The following is a 20,116-nucleotide window of genomic DNA, read 5'->3' on the forward strand; positions in this document are numbered from 1 at the left end:
CCAGGAAGAAACCTGTCTGTCTGATGTGCACAGACTGTTAGTGATACCTGCACAAGCACCTGAGTAGGTGTTACACATCTGGCTGGCATCTCTGGGATCAAAGCACTCTCTGACGCTCTGCTGCCCTTTGAACAGCATTTAATTGGCCACGAGACCACATTTGAGGACCTGGGACTGAGCTTTGCCTCCTCAGGTCGTTGGGTGAATTCAGTTTAGGTCTGTAGGAAACTGGTTGGTGTTCTCAGCCTCCTTTGTAGTGGAGAGAGGGCTGTGTTGTTTTTGCCATTGCTCCTCTTCTCTTACTTGCAGAGACTCATGGCAAAGATGCTGAGCTTGCAGTCCCTTCTCTTTCTTATGACAGTGTTTCTTCAGGTTGATTGAAGCATGTTAGCATGGGCCAGGTGTTCTCTGCAAAGATTTCAGGCAGCCTTCCTGATCTACAGGGCTTGTTCCAAGCTCCCCAAAGACCTGCTTCCCTGGGGAAGGGAGGATAGCTGATTGGTGCCAACCAGTACATTAAGCTGGGCTGCAAAGTGAACAGACAAAGCTGGCCTTGGCAGTCACTCCTCACCCACCTCCTTCCATGGTAGGAGGAAAAAATTAGCTAGTAGCCTTTTTCCAACCCACTTTGTGTGGGTCCTATCATGGAAACCCTATTTGCACTCATTGTGAGGCACTGACTGGTCACTGATGCAGACTCTGCTATCACTGTTGCAAACTGGGCCAGACCTGGCTCCAGTCAAGCTGTATGAGGAGAGGCTGAAGGAGCTAGGGGTATTTAGCCTGGAGAAGAAGGTGACCTCATTGCTGTCTACAACTCCCTGAAGGGAGGATGTAGCCAGGTGGGGGTTGGTCTCTTCTCCCAGGCAACCAGCAACAGAACAAGGGGACACAGTCTCAAGTTGTGCTGGGGGAGGTCTTGCCTGGATGCTAGGAGGAAGTTGTTGTCAGAGAGAGTGATTGGCATTGGAATGGGCTGCCCAGGGAGGTGGTGGAGTCACCATCCCTGGAGGTGTTGAAGCAAAGCCTGGATGAGGCACTTAGTGCCATGGTCTGGTTGATTGGACAGGGCTGGGTGCTAGGTTGGACAGGATGATCTTGGAGGTCTCTTCCAATAGGGTTGATTCTATGATTCTAATAGCCTCCTGAGATTAGTGCTGAGCCCAGGCTAAGAGATGAGCCCTCCTCTTGGTGTTCAGTGCCTCGCTACTGCAGAGGACTCACTTCCTATCCAGCTTAATGATAGTCATGACTTATGTGTTGCTGTCAGTTTGCAACAGCTAACGGCAGTGGTCCTCATTTCCAGTGCTGTCAGACCAGCCTTGTCCATGAGCTCACACTTCAAGCCTTCTCCTCAGAGGATTTTGGTGCATGTTCTTTTATTTTCACTAGAAACAGAGGCCATTTGGTTCAGCTGTCTGCCAAAATATCTTCATCAATGGAGTGGATGAAGGGATAGAGTTTGCTGATGGTATGAAATTGGAAGGGTTAGCTGATACAACAGAAGTCTGTGCTGCCATTCAGTGAGATCTGGGCAGACTGGAGAGCTGAAGGGGAACCCAGTAAGGTTCAACAAGGATAAGTGTAGAGTTCTGTACCTGGGGAAGCATAACACTGTGCACCACTACAGATTAGAAGTTGACCTGCTGCAAAGCATCCCTCCCCAAGAAGGACCTGGGAGTCCTGGTGGACAGTCTATGAGACAGCAATGTGCCCTCATGGCCAAGAAGGACAATGGTATCCTGGAGTGCATTAAAAGTGTGTCCAGAAGGTAGAAGAAGGTGCTCCTCTGATACTACTCTACCATAGGAGACATGAGACCATATCTGGAGTATTTGTTTCTAGTTCTGGGCTTCCCATTTCAAGAGAGACAAGGAACTGCTGGAGTCCAATGGAGGGCTACAAGGGTGATGAAGGGACTGAAACATCCATCCTGTGAGGAAGGGCTGTTTAGAGAAGGGAAGACTGAGAGATGATCTTATTAATGTTTATAAATACTGAAGAAAAAGAGGCCAGTCTCTTTTCAGTGATGCCCTGTGATAGGACAAGGGACTATGGAATCACAGAATCATAGAATTATAGAATCAGGCAGGATTAGAAGGGACCACAAGGATCATCTAGTTCAAATACATACAAGCTGGAGCACAGGAAGCTCCACCTCAGCACGAGGAGATACTTCTGTACTGTAAGGGTGATGGAACACTGAAACAGGCTGCTCAGAGAGGTTGCAGTCTCCTCTGAAGACTTTCAAAACCTGCCTGGACACCATTCCTGTGTGGCCTGACCTAGGAGATCCTGCTTTGAGTAGCTGGGTGTTGGACTAGATGATTTCCAGAGGTACCTTCCAAAGCCTACCGTTCTATGACTCTGTGAAAAAAGGGCAGAGAATTGGAGAGCTGGGATGTGAATGCAGAATCTGCTCTGCAATCAAAGCAGACTCTTCCAGACACTGTTTCCCCTCTGCTAAATAATGCATCATTACAGCATGTCTGTCTTGAGTTGCTGTGTGGCACACATCTTGCTGCTATGACCAGCAAAGCCAAGCTGTGCTTGCTTACTGAGGGAGAAGCATAGTGCAGGCTTTGCTCTTGGGGTAGGGCAGAAGGCTGGCTCTGGTTGTTTCCACCCTCCACTGGAGGAAAAGGACCTGGTATTGTAGAGAAAGGCTTGGGAATACTCCTGCAGAGTGTGCAGAAAAAAAATGTTCTGTGTGCTAACCACATCTGATGGATTCCTACCGAAGTACTGTGGTGTGCTTTGTTCCTGCTTGATTCTATGAGAGCTAACAAGTGAAGAAATTGGGATGAGTTCATAGGAGCTGGAATCTTTTCATGAAGAGCTCTGATTAATTCAGCCAACACAGGCTCCAGAGAGAAATAAAGACCTTATTTCTCCAACACATCTCAAGGAAAAAACTCTGAAACCTCAAGACAGAGGAACTGCTAAGGCAAAATTCTAAATTTACTGAACTGATTTTCATGTTGCTCATTATTCCATAAGGAAAAAAGAGATGGGATGTTGAATTATGGCTATGAGATCTTCGGGTACTTCTGGCTTCAAAAAGTTATACTTTGCACCTGTAATTGTTGTTACCTTCATCAATAATAACAAAATAATTTTCTAGTGGGAAAGAAACTTGATGTCATGAGTTCTAACAAGGCCAAGTGCAGGGTTCTGCACTTTGGCCACAACAACCCCAAGCAGCACTACAGGCTGGGGACAGAGTGGCTGAGAGCAGCCAGGCAGAGAGGGACTTGGGGGTACTGGTAGAGAGTAGCTGAACATGAGCCAGCAGTGTACCCAGGTGGCCAAGAGAGCCAATGGGATCCTGGCCTGTGTCAGGAATAGTGTGGCCAGCAAGAGCAGGGCAGTCATTCTGCTCCTGTACTCTGCACTGGTCAGGCCACACCTTGAGAACTGTGTCCAGTTCTGGGCCCCTCATTTTAAGAAAGATATTGAGGTGCTGGAAGGTGACCAGAGAAGGGCAACAAGGCTGGTGAAGGGGCTGGAGCACAGCCCTGTGAGGGACAGCTGAGGGAGCTGGGGGTGTGCAGCCTGGGGAAGAGGAGGCTCAGGGCTGACCTTATTGTTCTCTACAACTAGGAACAAAAGGAAGTTGTAGCCAGGTGTGGGTTGGTCTCTCCTTCCAAGCACCCAGTGACAGAACAAGATGATGCAGTCTCAAGCTGCACCAGGACAGGTTTAGGCTGGATGTTAGGAAGAAGTTCTGCATGGAAAGAGTGACTGGCATTGGAATGGGCTGCCCAAGGAGATGGTGGAGTCATCATCCTTGGAGGTGTTTAAAAGGAGACTGAATGAGGCACTTAGTGCCATGGTTTAGTTAATTAGAAGGTGTTGAGTGATAGCTTGGACTCGATGATCCAGGAGGTCTCTTCCAATCTGGCTAGTTCTGTGCTACTGAGTAGCTTTCTGTGACTCATGACAAGGTCACCACGTTGAGGGTATTTACTTACTATGTGGTTAAAAATGCTGTTTAGATCCTTCTTAGGTAGATCTGAGATCCAGGCCTCTTCTGTGATGATTTCATAGCCTGGACAGACGTTGAATGGATGAGGGGTAAGGAGCTGGGGATGGTCAGAGCAACCCGAATTGACAGTGAGTATCAGGATGCTAACAGCACTCTGTGCATAACACGTGTGAGGAAAAAGAAGAGGAGGAGGAGGAAGGTGGGACATGGACAGATGTTTACTATGGAAGGAAGAAAGCAAAGGCATCCTGTACAATGTCACTTCTGTGCGGAGGACTCTGCTAAGGCTCAATTTGGTGGCATGCTGAATACTTGCTATTTGCAGCCAAGGCACCAGAGATGCCTGTGCCTTGCAAGATTCCAGCCTCTTTAGCTAGAAAGCAATCTTGTTTTATCTAATGCTTGCCTCTGTCTGTTTTAGGCTGTGGTGCCTGCTGAGGAAAGGTATGCATAATGAAATTACTAAATCATGTGCCTCCCAGTGATCAAAGTCATGCTGTTTCAGCTATGCAGAAACCCTGCTCCTCTTAAGAGACATCCAGCCAGATTCAGATATTCTTTTGGAGTTTATTTCTGCTAGAAGAGCTCCAAATAAAAAAGAGAATCTCGTTAAGGCCAGTTCTGCTCCCCTGTATGCCCAGGGCCAGATATGATCACATTCATATTCTTCTTGTGTCGCTGCAGACAGAAAATAACTTTGCAGCTTGATTTTATGCTCCAAAGAAAATCATTCACACTGTGACAGCACTTCAAAATATTTCAATCCTTATTCTGTGTATGCTGCTGGCTATGACTGCAGCTCAGAAGAAAGAAAACCTGCTTCACTGAATCAGTAGTAATGGGAAGGGGGAAAGTCTCCAAATCACTCCTTTCCATCTTGATATTGTAACTAATCCCTCATCCCTGCTGTATCTCCAGTTTAAGATGTCTCCCCTGCAACTCCACACTACTTCAGGCTTGGGCATCCTTAACACTGTTAGCTGCTCTTATTGTGTGTGGTCAGGTGAGGTGAGATGGTGCTGTGTAGGCTCCTACATATAGAATCCTGGCTGGGGGGAATCTCCCAGAGGAAACATTCCCTGGAACAGGTAGTGAAGAAATCAAATCAGTTGATTAAGCACTGGAATGGGCTGCTGTGATGGTTTGGGTGTTACCCATCACTCCACACTTAAAGTCACCCAGACTAGATTCAACTGCTCTGGAAATTGAATGAATGAAGCTATATTTACAGCTTAGCACAATATCCAAGCAGATACTTACAATATCTACAGCTACAGACAGGAATATACAAGTTAAAAAGTCATACAGACACACAACAGCCCTCCCAGAAACCAGAGCCTCCAGGAGGGGCTCCCAACCACCCTTCCACCAGCCTCCCACCCCTCTACCTTACCCCAGACTTTGTCTTGCATTCAAGGTGAGTTTGGAGGGTTGGCCAGGGGGGTTAGGAAGCAGAAGGATTAGTCAGGCAGTGAGTTAGAAAAAAGAAAAGTGCAGCCCAAAGCGAGACTCTGTTATCTGTGTTTGTGTTCTTGTTCTTAAACATCTCAGCAAGCCTGTGAGTGAAGTAGACATGAGCATTGTTTCCTTTTCACAGCCTATAATCTAATTCTTCTCACCAAAACATTCTAGCTAGGCTCAAACTAACACAACTGCCCAGAGGGATGCTGGAGCCACCATCCCCAGAGGTCTTTAAGAAAAGATTGGATGTGGCACCTTGGTGGTGTGGTTTAGCTGATGTGGTGGAGTTAGGTTATAGGCTGGACTTGATGGTCTCAGAGGTCTTTTCCAGCCTCAGTGATTCTGTGTGATTCAGAGGGACCCTTGTGGTCAGAGTGCAGAGATTTCTGTCCATCCATCAAGGTAAGGTCTTCTCAAAAGCATGCTGTCAAGGCTGACCTAAAATGAAACCTTGTCTGCCTTTTAGAGTGATGGGCCTGCATGTGTTCTCATGTTCCCCTGTTTATGGTCACTCGCAGGAGCATGCCAGAAACCAGTTGAAAACAAACCAGGATGTTGTTAGCAAGGAGGACTCATGGAAGTGACAATGAACTGATGGAGGTTAGTAGGCTTATTTTAATGAATCATAGAGTCAACCAGGTTGGAAGAGACCTCCAAGATCATCCAGTCCAACCTATCAACCAGCCCTATCCAATCAACTAGACCATGGCACTAAGTGCCTCAGCCAGGCTTTGCTTGGAGACTCCCAGGGATGGTGCCTCCACCACCTCCCTGGGCAGCCCATTCCAATGCCAATCACTCTCTCTGTGAAGAACTTCTTCCTAACATCCAGCCTATACCTACCCCGGCACAACCTGAGACTGTGTCCCCTTGTTCTATTGCTGGTTGCCTGGGAGAAGAGGCCACCCCCCACCTGGCTACAATGCCCCTTCAGGTAGTTGTAGACAGTAATAAGATCACCCCTGAGCCTCCTCTTCTCCAGGCTAAACAGGCCCAGCTCCCTCAACCTCTCCTCATAGGATTTGTGCTCCAGGCCCCTCACCAGCTTTGTTGCCCTTCTCTGGACATGTACCATGAAGGTACAGGGGAGGTGGCACAGCAAAGACATGAGAACTGCACCATAAGATGTTCTTTCAGGTTGATTTCTGCAGATCCAAAATACAGCCTCAGGGAGAAGAGCAGTGAATAAGTCTCTCCCTCATAGTGCCACATCTGGGAAACTGAGTGACAACTGCAGTCTAGCTAAGAAGGCAGAGAAATTGAATTGACTAGCAGAATATCAGGTCTACATTTCAAACAGAGGAATTATCTTTTGGGGGCAAGCAGAAGAGTTTACTTTTGACAAAAGGAGTTATAAGAACTCATCTGCTTTACCATAATGGAAACTGTCACCATCAGCCTCATTTTTATAACAATAATGTAGCTCCAAGAGACTTCAGATTCTCTTGTGCAGTTCTCAGTCTTAAAACTGAAGCAGCTCAGACCAAATGGCACTTGCAGTTTCAGAGAGCCACACTTCTGTACTGCAGCAAAAGAGCTAGAGATCATACGGTTGCACTGCTGGGATGCCAGTCTCGTTCTGCAGATCAGATGCTGAAGAGGGTGTAGGGATAATGGAGAAGGTGTTCCTCCAGCAGAAAGTGTCAATCAGGGACATTGCAAATTGTAAGCTTGAGTAGCTATAAGCAGACAGCAGATGGAGATGGAAGAAAAGAAAATAATCAAATCCTGCATTAAGACAGTGACAGCTTAGATGACTCTTTTCATTTACATTCACCTTGTAAAATGAATTTGCTCGAGCTACTCTAGATACAGATTTCCACAGATGATAAAGTTAAAAACAACAGGAAAAAAGGCAACAGAAGCTAAACCACTCCACATACTCCTAGCTTAGCAGCACTGCAGAGCAAACTCAGCATCCAAAGAATAAAGAGCAATTTCTTCTCTCCAAGTGAGCAAACCTGGATGGCTATGCTGAGTGCTCTCAGTTTTAAGTGCTTGAGCAGAGCTTGATGCTGTTCTTTTGGGTTTTTTTATGGCACTGCACAGTGTGGCTCTGTGGGACAGGAGGTGACACTGCCATGGAAAAAACACACCTTGTCAGAAGAGTTTGACAGCTGTTCACAAACAACTCATGTGGACCTTAAACCTTTTCCTAATTAAGAGCTAATGTCACCAGTGCCCATGTTCAGCCTCCTTGCAGAGTTCTGCCTCAGCTCCTCGGCTGCTTTCACAGAGTGGTTTAGGTTGGAAGGGACCTCAAAGTTCATCCAGTTCCAACCCCCTGCCATAGGCAGGGACACCTTCCACTAGAACAGGTGGCTCAAGGCCTCATCCAACCTGGCCTTGAACACCTCCAGGGAGGGAGCAGCCACAACCTCCCTGGGCAACCTGTGCCAGTGTCTCACCACCCTCACTGCAAAGAACCCTTTCCTAGCATCTAGTTTAAATCTCCCCTCTGCCAGTTTAAACCTATTACCCCTTGTCCTGTCATTACAAAACCTTGCAAATAGTCCCTCCCCAGCCTTCCTGTAGGTCCCCTTCAGATACTGGAAGGCCACTCCAAGGTCTCCTCGAAGCCTTCTCTTCTCCAGGCTGCACAGCCCCAACTCTCTCAGCCTGTCCTTATAGCAGAGCTGCTGCAGCCCTCGAGCATCTCTGTGGCCCTCCTCCCGACTCGCTCTAACAGTTCCATGTCCTTGCATTGTGGGTTCCAGAACCTAAACTTCAACCAGCAGCCAAGAGGGAGAGAAGAGCTGTGTGGGGTTTAGAGCCTTCAGTGCCATCTGTATGGAAAATGTCCATCACTAAAAGGTGTAAAGGCTTTAGCAGTCAAGTAGAACTACATCATGTAACTAACAGATGATACCAGTCCACACTGAACTTTCTTGACTGAGAAATTCCCAGATCAAACATGCTCTTTCTACGAGTCAGAAAGTGATATTTGCAACTCTAGCCACACCAGACTTTGCAGAGCTGAACCACAAGTTTTCCTTTCTCTGCTCCATCACTGTTGTGGATAAAAACCTCACAGTGAAGACAAGCCTTCCCATTTTGTTACTGGTAAAACTTACTTCTCAAACAAGAAAAGAGCTTCTCAGCTCTGTAAAACAGGGATGTCTATTAGCCAGCAGGGATGTCTATGAACTATTAGCTGCACACATCTATGCCGTTAAAGGCATAGTTGTGTGCAGCTTTTATACTCCCAAATGTTCTGATGTGCTCCCTACTCCTACTGTCTGACTTGCAGACTCAGGTTCCAGTGGACAGGAGCACGTGAAGTATGTACTCCTCTCACCAAGTTCTCTCTGCTCCAATCAGACAGTAGCAGATCTGTGCACACAACGTTGACAAGAAATGCAGAGCACAGTGGAGCAAGCAAACCCTTCAAATCAGATGAGCTCACTCTCAAATTACTGCCTCCTGGAGGTCAGCCAAGGAGATTCTGCTCCTGCCAAGAGTTCGGTGATGTTGCTTGTTTGAGATCCATTGGCAAAGCTGGCACCAGTGATGCTATCACCTCTGCACAAAGGCACGGGTTGAGAAGAGTCAGGCCCCAAACAGACTTGCAGCAGCGTGGCCTCAAGTAACATTGCTCAGCCACGATGAAGATGAATGAATTTAACATTTATCCACAGGTGCATTCTGGAAGGATTCTTAACATCTCTTTCACTGACAACAACAACACAATTGGCATTTCAAAATGCAGAGACAAGATATCAAATACCAAAGCGACGTCCTGTTGAGGGAGAGGAAATCAAGTTGATTTGACTCCAGAAATAAAACCTGAATACTTCAAATATTTCTCCCTGTACAACTGATACAGTGCCTGAGAATTTTTTTCTTCTTTTCCAAACAAAAACTACACTTCTGTTTTCCTTTCTTTTTGTTTGAAGTATTGGTTCAATATCTTTGTCATGAAGGTGCACGGAGCGGTGCTGACTTTCATTCTCCTGCTGTCCTAAGGAAACAAACCTATTCACAAAGAGGTGATGGTGACCAGACTTTGACTAAGCTTTAATAATGCATAATGATGATCTTAAAGGTCTTTTCCAACCTTAATGGTTCTAATGTATTTTCTGAACCTGTGTTGGAGCCCAATCCACATTTTATACAGTCTTACCCTCAAATCCTGTACCAAAGCGGTTGCATAAAGCTCTATGGTGCTCAGGCTGTCAACAACAGGGTTGCTGATGAACCTCAAAGGTCCAGACCCTGCAGCAGGGTCATTCTGAAACCCTTCAAATAGGAGGAAACTCATTTTTATCAATTTATCTCTAAGTTGTACATCTTATTATCACTGTGTAGTTTTTTTGTGTGTGGCACATGCCTTTCTGTTCCTGCAGGGTTTCTTCTGGTCTTTCATAGAATCATAGAATCAAGCAGGTTGGAAGAGACCTCCAAGATCATCCAGTGCAACCTAGCACCCAGCCCTGGCCAATCAACCAGACCATGGCACTAAGTGCCTCATCCAGGCTTTGCTTCAACACCTCCAGGGACAGCGACTCCACCACCTCCCTGGGCAGCCCATTCCAATGCCAATCACTCTCTCTGCCAACAACTTCCTCCTAGCATCCAGCCTAGACCTCCCCTGACACAACTTGAGACTATGTCCCCTTGTTCTGTTGCTGCTTGCCTGGCAGAAGAGACCAACCCCACCTGTCTACAACCTCCCTTCAGGTAGTTGTAGCCAGCAATGAGGTCTGCCCTGAGCCTTCTCTTCTGCAGGCTGCACAACCCCAGCTCCCTCAGCCTCACAGGGCTGTGTTCCCTCACCAGCTTTGTTGCCCTTCTCTGGATGGACATGTTCCAGTGTGTCAACATCTCTCTTGAATTGAGGAGCCCAGAACTGGACACAGTTGCAGATCTCCCAGCCTTTTCTGAACCTGCATCTCTCCTTTGAGCTCCTTCCTTCCCAGCAGGAACTGGTGAGTCTTGCATTCCTTTTTTCCTTTTTTTTTTTTTGTCTGGAGATGTCCTAGATACCAGGTTAGATCTGAATACCAGACATACTACATCTGCAGGAAAAAGGGCGCTGTGTGGTTATTTCCCTTGTCTCAGCTAAGTGTGTTGTGCTCTTTGTATTCAAACACAGCACTTGACCTTTCTTAGACAATTTATCTCCCTCATTCTTTTCTCTTACAGTCTCCCACAGCAAGGTCCCAGAAGTTATCTAATAAACATGGATGTTAGGACATCCTCCCCCAATAACTCTAAATATCACACAGGAAACATCACCTAACAAACGACCTAATAACTGCAGAAATGAGAGCCTGCATTCCTGCAAACACACAGTCGATTGTCTTTTATCTGCTACAAATTACACCCCCCTTTTTTTTCCTTGTGGTTCTCAGAGTGCTTTGTTTTGTCACACTCTGCTTTTCAAGCTCTTATGCTCCCGTGCAAGAAATGTCTATCTGCAGGCACAGCAATGTAAAGGGCTGTCATTCTGAGCTGCCCTGGGTCCACCCAGTTAATTTCTTCCCATTGTACTGGGTGGAGTGGCTCCACAGATCCACTCAATACACACACCCTTTCTTTTTTTGGTCCTGTTGATTATTTCAAGCTACTCTTCAGGTCGGTAGCATAGCTTATTTCTGTGGAAAATGGGCAGTTTCTCTCCTTCTGTGGTGACTAGTAAGTTATGAAAAGCTTTTTAGCTTGATTTATTCCAACTTCTGCCATGTCTTGCTGATTTATCTATTATGCTCTGAAATAAGGCCAATTAAACCCAGCAGTTACATGAGACAGAGGGAAGGGCAGGCATTTCCCTACCCAAAAGGTATATTTGAAACAAAAAGACGTGCTTGAAGCCAGTAAATGCTGTCTTTTGCTTTGAACTGAGGAGGGTACCATACAATTATCACTGACTGTTGTCACGGGCACGTCGCATTATCGCTCTGCTTGGCTTTGTTAGCGCGTTCAGCCGATGCAGCGGAACACAAAGGGAGAAGGCTGCTCTGTCAAGTGCTCCAAGGATGGAATTGCTGAGTGCTGGATTTTAATAATCTGCCTTGTTCACATGAGCCAAGCCAGCCACAGCCAAAGAGGAGAGCAGTTGTTGGCCAACCAAAACACAGCTGTTGTAGCTCGTTTTGAAGTCTACCAGCCTTTCTGCTGGCCCTTTTTGAGAGATTAAGCTTAATCTTCTGTATGCGAGGCTTATGTCACCTTATTTAAGAACAGTTTCACTGACAGCCTTGGAGGGGGCTTTTTTCCCCCCCCTCTCTGCCTCATCTTTTGTGGCTTTTGACAAGGAGACAGCTTTAGCAGAAATGTACCCAAGCGAAAAGCAAAGCTGTGTGTAAAACCTGTGTGGTACTGCCACGCAGCCAGCAGCCAGGTCGTGGCCATGCAAGCAGCCCAGGGAATCTTAGGCTTTTTGAGAGAAGTGCAAGCTGACATTTTGGTCTGGTCTCAAAAACTGGGATAGGATGAGCGTTTGGTGTGATTTGAGCCAATGGGCACATGCACAACACAGAAGCTGTGTTTTAATCTGACTTTTATGTCCATTTTTTCACCCTGCTCTGAAACTCAAGTGAAATCAAAGGGTAGGAGAGGAGGCAGTTGTCTAGTCCACATGGATCAAAAATTCATGAAACACAAAGTGAGTTGCAGCAAAAGGAAGCAGCTGAGCCTCCTCCTTTTCTTGAACACCCCGGAGGTGTTCAAGAAAAGACTGGATGAGGCACTTAGTGCCATGGTCTAGTTGACTGGATGATCTTGGAGGTCTCTTCCAACTTGGTTGATTCTATGATTCTCAGATTCTATGATTCTCAGCCTGCCTCTTTCTGTGGCCTCATCTGTGCTGTGCAAAAGCTGTGCAGAGTTATAAGTAACTCTGCTCTACTGCCAAGAAACTCATCACATTGGTTTATCCAGAAGGGCTTCTGTACCAAAGATAGCCTCTGGCATGTGGGTTACATTTGAGGTCTGCTGCTCCAAGAGAAGCTGGATGCCTGTCTTCAGGTCTGTGATTATTGTAAAAGTCTGGATTTGAGGGGTTATTTTTCACTGCCTGCATGTCACAGCACTTTCCTAATGACTTCTGGTTGCTGCCTCAGTTGAAGAAGCTTACCAGAAGCATCAGGAAAAAGAGAAACCTTCTCCCCTTGGTTCTTTTTCATTTTATAATTATCTGCTGTTTCTCTAGAGTTGCTCTTTTATCCTGATGTTTTGCTCTGGCCTGGATGTACCCAGCACCTTGCAATTAAAATGAATGCCTCTATACAGTTCACAGTCTAGGATCACATGCTGCAAAACCTTGCTCATTAGAGCAATCCCTCCGGAGTGAATAAAGCTGTTTCACATCAGGGCTGCTTGCTTGGTGGAGTTTAGGAGGTTCTGACCTTAAGTTACATGCTTTAAAACAGCAGCAAAACGTCCTCTGACTCACTGTTAATAGCATAATTGCTAATGAGCTGAAGCTCTAAAGAAATAAAAGTAGATCCAAATATGTTTATATAATATTCAGAAAACTTTCATTCCCAAAGGGAAGGAGTAGTTGTACTTTGAACATCAATTGTGTTTTGGCCTGGAGGTGTTCTCTGTGCTGTGCCAAAAAGTGATAATTAAAGGGACATGGTTGACAAAGAACTAAATTTATTGCCATTCCTTACCTGTGCTGCTCAGCAATGCAGGGAGGTGTTCAGAGTGAAGGGTGTTTTCTCAGCAAGTTTGGTTTGCACCACTTGGGCTCTTTGTTTTTTCTGCAGTGCTCAGTTTTAAGCAGAATATATACATATATATTTTTTTCCCTGGTTTGTTTTCTAGTTTGTGTTCGATCACTCAGTGTTTCTGTGCTGCATGTGTTCAGAATTTAAAAGACATCTGCTTCACTTCAGCTGTATCCCCCACTGTCAGTCTTCGCTTCCTCCTGTTATGTGCATGCTAAAATATTGCTGGCATGAATATGCAAGGAAAGTAAATGCAAAGCCAGCACCACAGATAATTGCTGATCCTTTCAAAGTGTCCAAACCCCCTCATGAAGTCTTTGTTGCAGAAGCTGTTAAGCAAGACAAAGATTTGAGTGCTCCCTTGCAAGCAGCTAGAGCGACTATTATAGAATCATAGAATCAGCCAGGTTGGAAGAGACCTCCAAGAGCATCCAGTCCAACCTAGCACCCAGCCCTAGCCAATCAACCAGACCATGGCACAAAGTGCCTCATTCTGGCTTTTCTTGAACACCCCCAGGAATGGTGACTCCACCACCTCCCTGGGCAGCCCATTCCAACTGTCTGCAATCACTTTCTGAAAACATCAAGTTTTCTCTCTCTCTCTGCTGAGAATTACAAATCAATACATGCAATGTACTTGGTATATTTTATTTTAATGAAATCCTGCTTCACATAGCATTTGGATTTTATCAGCTGCCTTGTTAGACTGCTGGCATCAAGGCCTGGTGCCAGAGGGGTGAGCCACCTCTTCCACAGCTAGGATCACACGGCAGGTGCTGCAAGTAACCCTGCACACTTTGCTGCTTTGTTTTATTGCTGTTCTCCCTGAATGGATGGTGTTGCAAGGAGCTCACCAAAAATCACAACTCACTTGGTAGCCAAGTGTTTGCAACCAAAATTGCAAGAGGTGTGCATTTAAAATGCATTTTAAAATGCACAGTCCCGAGTCTGCTACCAGGCATGAGCCTCTCTTGCCAGCGTTAGATCAGGCCAGAATGAGCATGTGGGTTGTGTGGAGCAGACATGCCCTGTCCAGATGTTGGCACCCATCCAAGCTGAGCCTCAGACAGAGAAAGGACAGTCAAGTCATAGAGCAAAGCCAGAGGTGGGTAGGTGAGGAGGAAGTTGCTCATCATGAGAGTGGTGAGAGCCTGGAATGGGTTGCCCAGGGAGGTGGTTGAGACCCCATCCCTGGAGGTGTTTAAGGCCAGGCTGGATGGGGCTGTGGCCAGCCTGATCTAGGGTAGGGTGTCCTTGCCCATGGCAGGGGGGTTGGAACTAGATGATCCTTGTGGTCCCTTCTAACCCTGACTGATTCTATGGTTCGAAGTCCCACTCCTGCATTTGTGTGTGGAGGGCTCAGGCTGCAGCACTGGACTCAGTGCCATGCTCCTGCAGCCCAGCGGCTCCTGGCCTGGAGCCGGCTCACATCTGGCCAGATGCAAACTCAGCTGGAGGAATTTAAAGCCATCTGCACCCATGGCCCATAACTGTTCAGGGTGCAGTTTGAGGTTAAAGCTAAAACAATCCTTTTTCTAGGAACAATGCCCTGGGCTAGGCCTGTCTGATCCAGAAGATTTGATGTTCTCAGGCAGAGAAAAAAAGTCAGCCTCCTTTACTTCAAAGCTGTGCTTTCCCCTTACTGCCAGGGGTCATAGCAAAAAGGTCTGCACATCTCACCCGCTCAGCCACAGCCCAAAGGCTGACTGATTGCCTGCTCTGTCACTGAACTCCTTGTAGAAAGTCCAGAGAGAGGAGAAACAGCCCCCCCAAAAGAGCAAAATGCCATCAGAAACTGTAAGGTCAGCTTGAGTAGCAGGTGCACTTGAGAAAGCCACATCCTGCTCCTAAAGATTGCTCACGCTGAAATAGAGCCAAACTGATCTCTGCCAGGGAGCCATCCCATGGTGGCAGGGAGGAGACAACCCAAACAAGGACAGTGCAGACTTCCTCAGCTTCCAAAGAGCATTGTGAAATAAAAACTATAAATATATAAGTAGTGCAAATGCTCAGTCAGGCGAAAAGCCAAGGGAGAGCACTCTGCAAGAGCCAGGCCAGTCCACCCGGTGCGGCTGGCAGTCAGCAGGCTTTGCAACCAGCAGATCAATGACCTCCAAAGGAACGTCCTTTCACTGGCAATTGACTTGTGACTGATTTCAGCCACACATCCTTGCATGTGGTTCCTCTGAGCTTGCTGTGATCAGCGGGCCAGGATGCCCTGTGCAGGACATTTAGGGCAATCTGTTCCAGCTGCGGCACTGAGGAGAGGCAGGCGGAGCCCCAGCAAGGCAGCGCTGCTGGTGGATAAATGCTCTTTTCCCCAAGGGCTGCAGGCTTTGTCATAGCTGTGTTATTTCTCCTTGGGTTTCATTCTTCATTTAAATCTCTTTCAGCCTTGGTTTGTAATTGTTCAGGATAACTAGTTTGCTGGTTTGGGGTTTTGGTTGTGTTTTTTCCTCCTAGGGCTGGATAATTGCTTGGCTTCTTTCCAGCTGATGCCCCCCATGCACAAAGAGGGAAGTATGCTCTTCTGTATGAAAGCTTTTATATGGATTGCTTCCTTTGACTGAAATGAAGAGGCAGTTCATCTGCACTGCATTTTGAAGGGGTGAGGGTGGGAGCCTATGATGCCCACCAGGTTCAAGGATGAACGTGGATAATATTACAGAGCACGGGCAGGGGATGGTTTGGGAGTATGCAGCACCTTTGTGGATCTCAGCAGAGCTGGCAACTTAGTGTGGCATCAGCAGAGCTGCTGGAGGCTCAGTTCCTCGGATGCATGCAGGCACTTGGCAGGAGAGGCTCTGCTGTTCTCCTGCTGAGAGGCAGCCGGGGATATTGGAGAGCACATTCTGCTCTTGGCTGCTCTTTAAAGAGCAGCATAACCTCTCTGCAGATAGAGGCTGTCTTTGTGCTAGAAATGGCATTATTCCCTATGTCATTCAGCAGTGTCCTGGGAAGATTTGGGTGTAAATACACTGATATTATAACATGAGCTTAACCTGTCCAGGACTTAGCCTCCTGCTGCAGTGGGCAAGTGCAGCTTTTGGGGTTAGATTGACCCCAGCAAGGGGGGAAGAGCTCTGTGCATCTCTGCTAAAATGCTCCTGCTGTTTTGATGAAGCTGTGCCCCCCATGGAACAATGCCTCATTTTCTTGACATTCAGCCAGTTCCTCTGCAACATTTTGTTTCTAATGTTCAAATGCACATCCAAGCAGGCTGGCCTCTGTGCTGCAACAGAACCCACTCCTTTGGACTGAATTGAACATGTGCTGAAGGGAGATCCTGCTAAAACTACAACAACCCAGCTTACAGACCCATGTCCATATTTTGCCACACTGATAGCATAGTATTCTGTGGGGCAAGTTGAAGCAAAGTGACAGGTTTACCCTTTGTGCTGGAAGTGAACTTGAAGTGAACTCACACTTTGAGATGTTTAAGTAAAAGAATTTGATTGGAACAAGAGAAAAAGGAATAGTTAGAGATCTCTTGGTAACTTGGCAGGAGTCAGGCTGACAGAGTGGGTGGAGAGCAGCCAGGAAGAAAGGGACCCGGGGGTGCTGGTAGAAAGTAGCTGAACATGAGCCAGCAGTGTGCCCAGGTGGCCAAGAGAGCCAATGGCATCCTGGCCTGCATCAGGAGCAGTGTGGCCAGTAGGACAAGGGAGGTTATTCTGCCCCTGTACTCAGCACTGGTCAGGCCACACCTTGAGTGCTGTGTCCAGTTCTGGGCTCCTCAATTCAAGAGAGATTGCTGTCTACAACTACCTGAAAGGAGGCTGTAGCCAGGTGGGGTTGGTCTCTTCTGCCAGGCAACCAGCAGCGGAACAAGGGGACACAGTCTCAAGTTGTGCCAGGGGAGGTCTAGGCTGGATGTTAGGAGGAAGTTGTTGCCAGAGAGAGTGATTGGCATTGGAATGGGCTGCCCAGGGAGGTGGTGGAGTTGCTGTCCCTGGAGGTGTTGCAGAAAAGCCTGGATAAGATATTTAGTGCCATAGTCTAGTTGACTGGCTAAGGCTGGGTGCTAGGTTGGGCTGGATGCTCTTGGAGGTCTCTTCCAACCTGGTTGATTCTATGATCCTATGATTCAACATTAACACACAGAAAGCGTAAGAGACTGTAAGTTAGTAGTGAGAGATCATTAATTTCCATCTCCTTTCAACCTATGGAAAATTATTTTCCTCCAGTTCTTCTGTTTTCTGCCCCCTTTGAATGCAATCAAATATAACTCAGCTTTTCAATTCAGCAAGCCCTTTTAAACCTGCCTGTGTGTCAAACACTTCATACCATAGTGTGGCACTTCACAGTAAATTAAATTAACTCCTCTGTATACTCCTGAACTGTGAGAGAACCTCAGTAAATAAAACAAATCTGCAAGTAAAGAGAATTTAGTAGAAGGCTGAATGTTTTTCCATTCCCCTCAGAGACACAGAGATCAATGCTACCCTCACATGCTTGTGTACTTGTGTAGCTTCAGTCAGATGCCTGATTTCTCTGCAACTCTCCTTCTCTCCTTTTACTTCAGATCAGAACCTGATGTCTTCTGGAAACATCAAGGAGACAATGACTGCAGCCTGCTTGGTTGATCCAAGCAGTCCTTCATTCCTTCCACTGTGCTGCAGCAGGACTCCTTGAGGTCTCCAACTTCTTTTGCAGGTCAGGAAAACAGCCAAAAATCCCCTCCAGGTGCCTGACACAAGGAGTGGATGTTCAGTATGAGCCAAGAAGAGAAGGCTACTTTTGATGGCAGCACAAGGGTTTCCCTGTAAGTTTCATTTTGAAGAGAATCTCCATCACAACAGTGAGGGCTATTTGGAGCCCATGTTTGAAATGCTTTGTGTTCCTGCAATATGTGACTGCTGCTGCCCCAACAAGGTGCAGGACAGGCAGATACCACCTGCTAGTACTCTCCAAAAAGTCACATCACAGAATCATAGGATCAAGCAGGTTGGAAGAGTCCTCCAAGATCATCCAGCCCAACCTAGCACCCAGCCCTAGCCAGTCAACCAGACCATGGCACTATGTGCCTCATTCAGGCTTTTCTTGAACACTTCCAGGGATGGCAACTCCACCACCTCTCTGGGCAACCCATTCCAATGCCAATCACTTTCTTTGCCAACAACTTCCTCCTAACACCCAGCCTAAACCTCCCCTGGCACAACTTGAGACTATGTCTCCTTGTTCTATTGCTGGTTGCCTGGCAGAAGAGACCAACCCCCACCTGGCTACAACCTCCCTTCAGGTAGTTGTAGGACTGCTCATCCTCAGAGACTGACCTTCAGCACCGAGCACAGGACTCTGCTACACCTCTAGCTTTTTGGGGAGGTAGAAGAGGGAAACTGGTTTGCTAATAAGCCTGGCTGTCTCACAAAGAATGTTCTCCAGGTGGAGACTAGGAAGGAGGACATATTAGTGTTTTGGAGAAAAGTGCTAGGAATCAAATTACCTGTTTTGCTCTGCCACTGACTCATTCTTCCATCACAGGCAAATCATTTCACCTTGATGCAGGGATCAGAAGAACATGCCTTCAGCAAAAAGAAGTCTGCCTCTCACCTTTCTGGTAAGGGTGCTGTTTACTTTCTATTTTGCCCATGTTCAGTTGTTGTGGAGTTATGACTTTCCTATTTGGAAGAGGACAGTGCAGGCTAAAAGTTCGTGTTACAAGAACCAAATGTGCAGCAGGCAGTTATAAATGGCCATGAATGTGCAGTTGGCTGAAAAGCAAGTTAAATGGAAAGGAATCTTTGGCTACTGGTGAGGCACAGAGCTCCATGTTCTCACTTCATCAGCACATGGAAGTATTTATGGGGCTCCTACAAAGCTTTCAAGATTCATTGTACACTTGGTTGTGCAGTTTTTGCCACAAGGAGCCATAAATGCCTGACGTTCCCCATGGCATTATCTAGCCTGGCAACATGGCCTCTTCCAAATGAAGTGCTTTTACAGTGGCATCACTGAAACCCTTTTGGAGCTTGCCATGAAGCACTGAGTAGCCCCTTTCCAATGCAGAAGTATGGTGGGGAGAAAGCTGTTGACACCCCCAGGCCACTGGGTTTTTATCTAGTCTGGGCTGGCTTCGGGAAGCTTTGTTGAACATGTGAGCAGAGCACTGCCCCCACATCTGCTTTCTCTTTGCTTTTACACAGGACTCAGCACTGCAGTAAACTGGAAGCAGAGCCTGTCAGCAAGTGTGGTTTTGTGGGACTCCTCTTCCTTTGATGAGAGGCTTGGTAAGGGATTCCTTTTTGCACATCTCTTTTATGTTCTTGAATGCAAGTGTAATCCCAAAGGGTACCACTCTGGAATAGCATCCATCCCAGTGTGTCTTTAAGGTTCTTTGTGTTTGAAGTTACCTTGACAGTTCACCTGTCCTGCTTGGGTAATAACTACAATATTCCCCTAGAATCTGGCTGAAATATTTAAATTCAAAGCCCAGGGCACTGACATTACACTAATCTCTTTTTCTACAGCTGTCATTCCAGCTTGTAGGCCAGGGCACCTCTTGTGTGCTCCTTCTGCATGCCATAACACTGCTGGAGCACCTCTTGTGTGCTGCTTCTGATTTCAATCACCTCCTTCCCTAGCCTCAGACTTCTGCACAACTCTGCCCACTCACAAACTATACCCATGCCTTCATCCTCAAATTTCTAATGCCAAGAAGCCATGGTGTGTGTCTACTAACTCAGTGGTGTCCCCTGATGTTTTCACTTCTGGCTTCTGTACTGGAATGGGTAACAAAAATGCTGCTCATTCCATTGTTGTTAGGCTTTTCAACAAGGCTTGGAAAATGAGATGGTCTCTATCTGAGGGGTCTCGAAATTCATAGGTTCAATTAACTGCATGGATGGGAGGCCTGGAACACAAGTCCTATGAGGAAAGGCTAAGGGAGCTGGGAGTGTGCAGCCTGCAGAAGAGGAGGCTCAGGGCAGACCTCATTGCTATCTACAACTACATGAAGGGAGGCTGTAGCCAGGTAGGGGTTGGGTTCTTC

At 46.8% G+C, this 20,116-nt stretch overlaps 1 protein-coding gene across 4 annotated transcripts in view; it reads left to right on the top strand.

Moving 5' to 3' along the window:
• Positions 1-20,116, top strand: part of CHST13 (carbohydrate sulfotransferase 13) — a 95,363-nt gene that overhangs the window by 25,681 nt on the left and 49,566 nt on the right. For 3 of the 4 annotated variants that reach the window (XM_064156056.1, XM_064156058.1, XM_064156059.1), the window contains 4 exons: positions 5,968-6,049; positions 10,229-10,377; positions 18,610-18,685; positions 19,272-19,355. In XM_064156056.1, the coding sequence (XP_064012126.1) occupies positions 18,628-18,685; positions 19,272-19,355 (142 nt within the window). In that variant the 5' untranslated portion in view covers positions 5,968-6,049; positions 10,229-10,377; positions 18,610-18,627. Of the gene's footprint in view, positions 1-5,967; positions 6,050-10,228; positions 10,378-17,678; positions 17,891-18,609; positions 18,686-19,271; positions 19,356-20,116 lie in introns of those variants that run through there. The other variant, XM_064156060.1, reaches the window with a different exon arrangement.

The sequence above is a fragment of the Pogoniulus pusillus genome, chromosome 16 (genome assembly GCF_015220805.1).
Source record: "Pogoniulus pusillus isolate bPogPus1 chromosome 16, bPogPus1.pri, whole genome shotgun sequence".
Lineage (NCBI taxonomy): Eukaryota > Metazoa > Chordata > Aves > Piciformes > Lybiidae > Pogoniulus > Pogoniulus pusillus.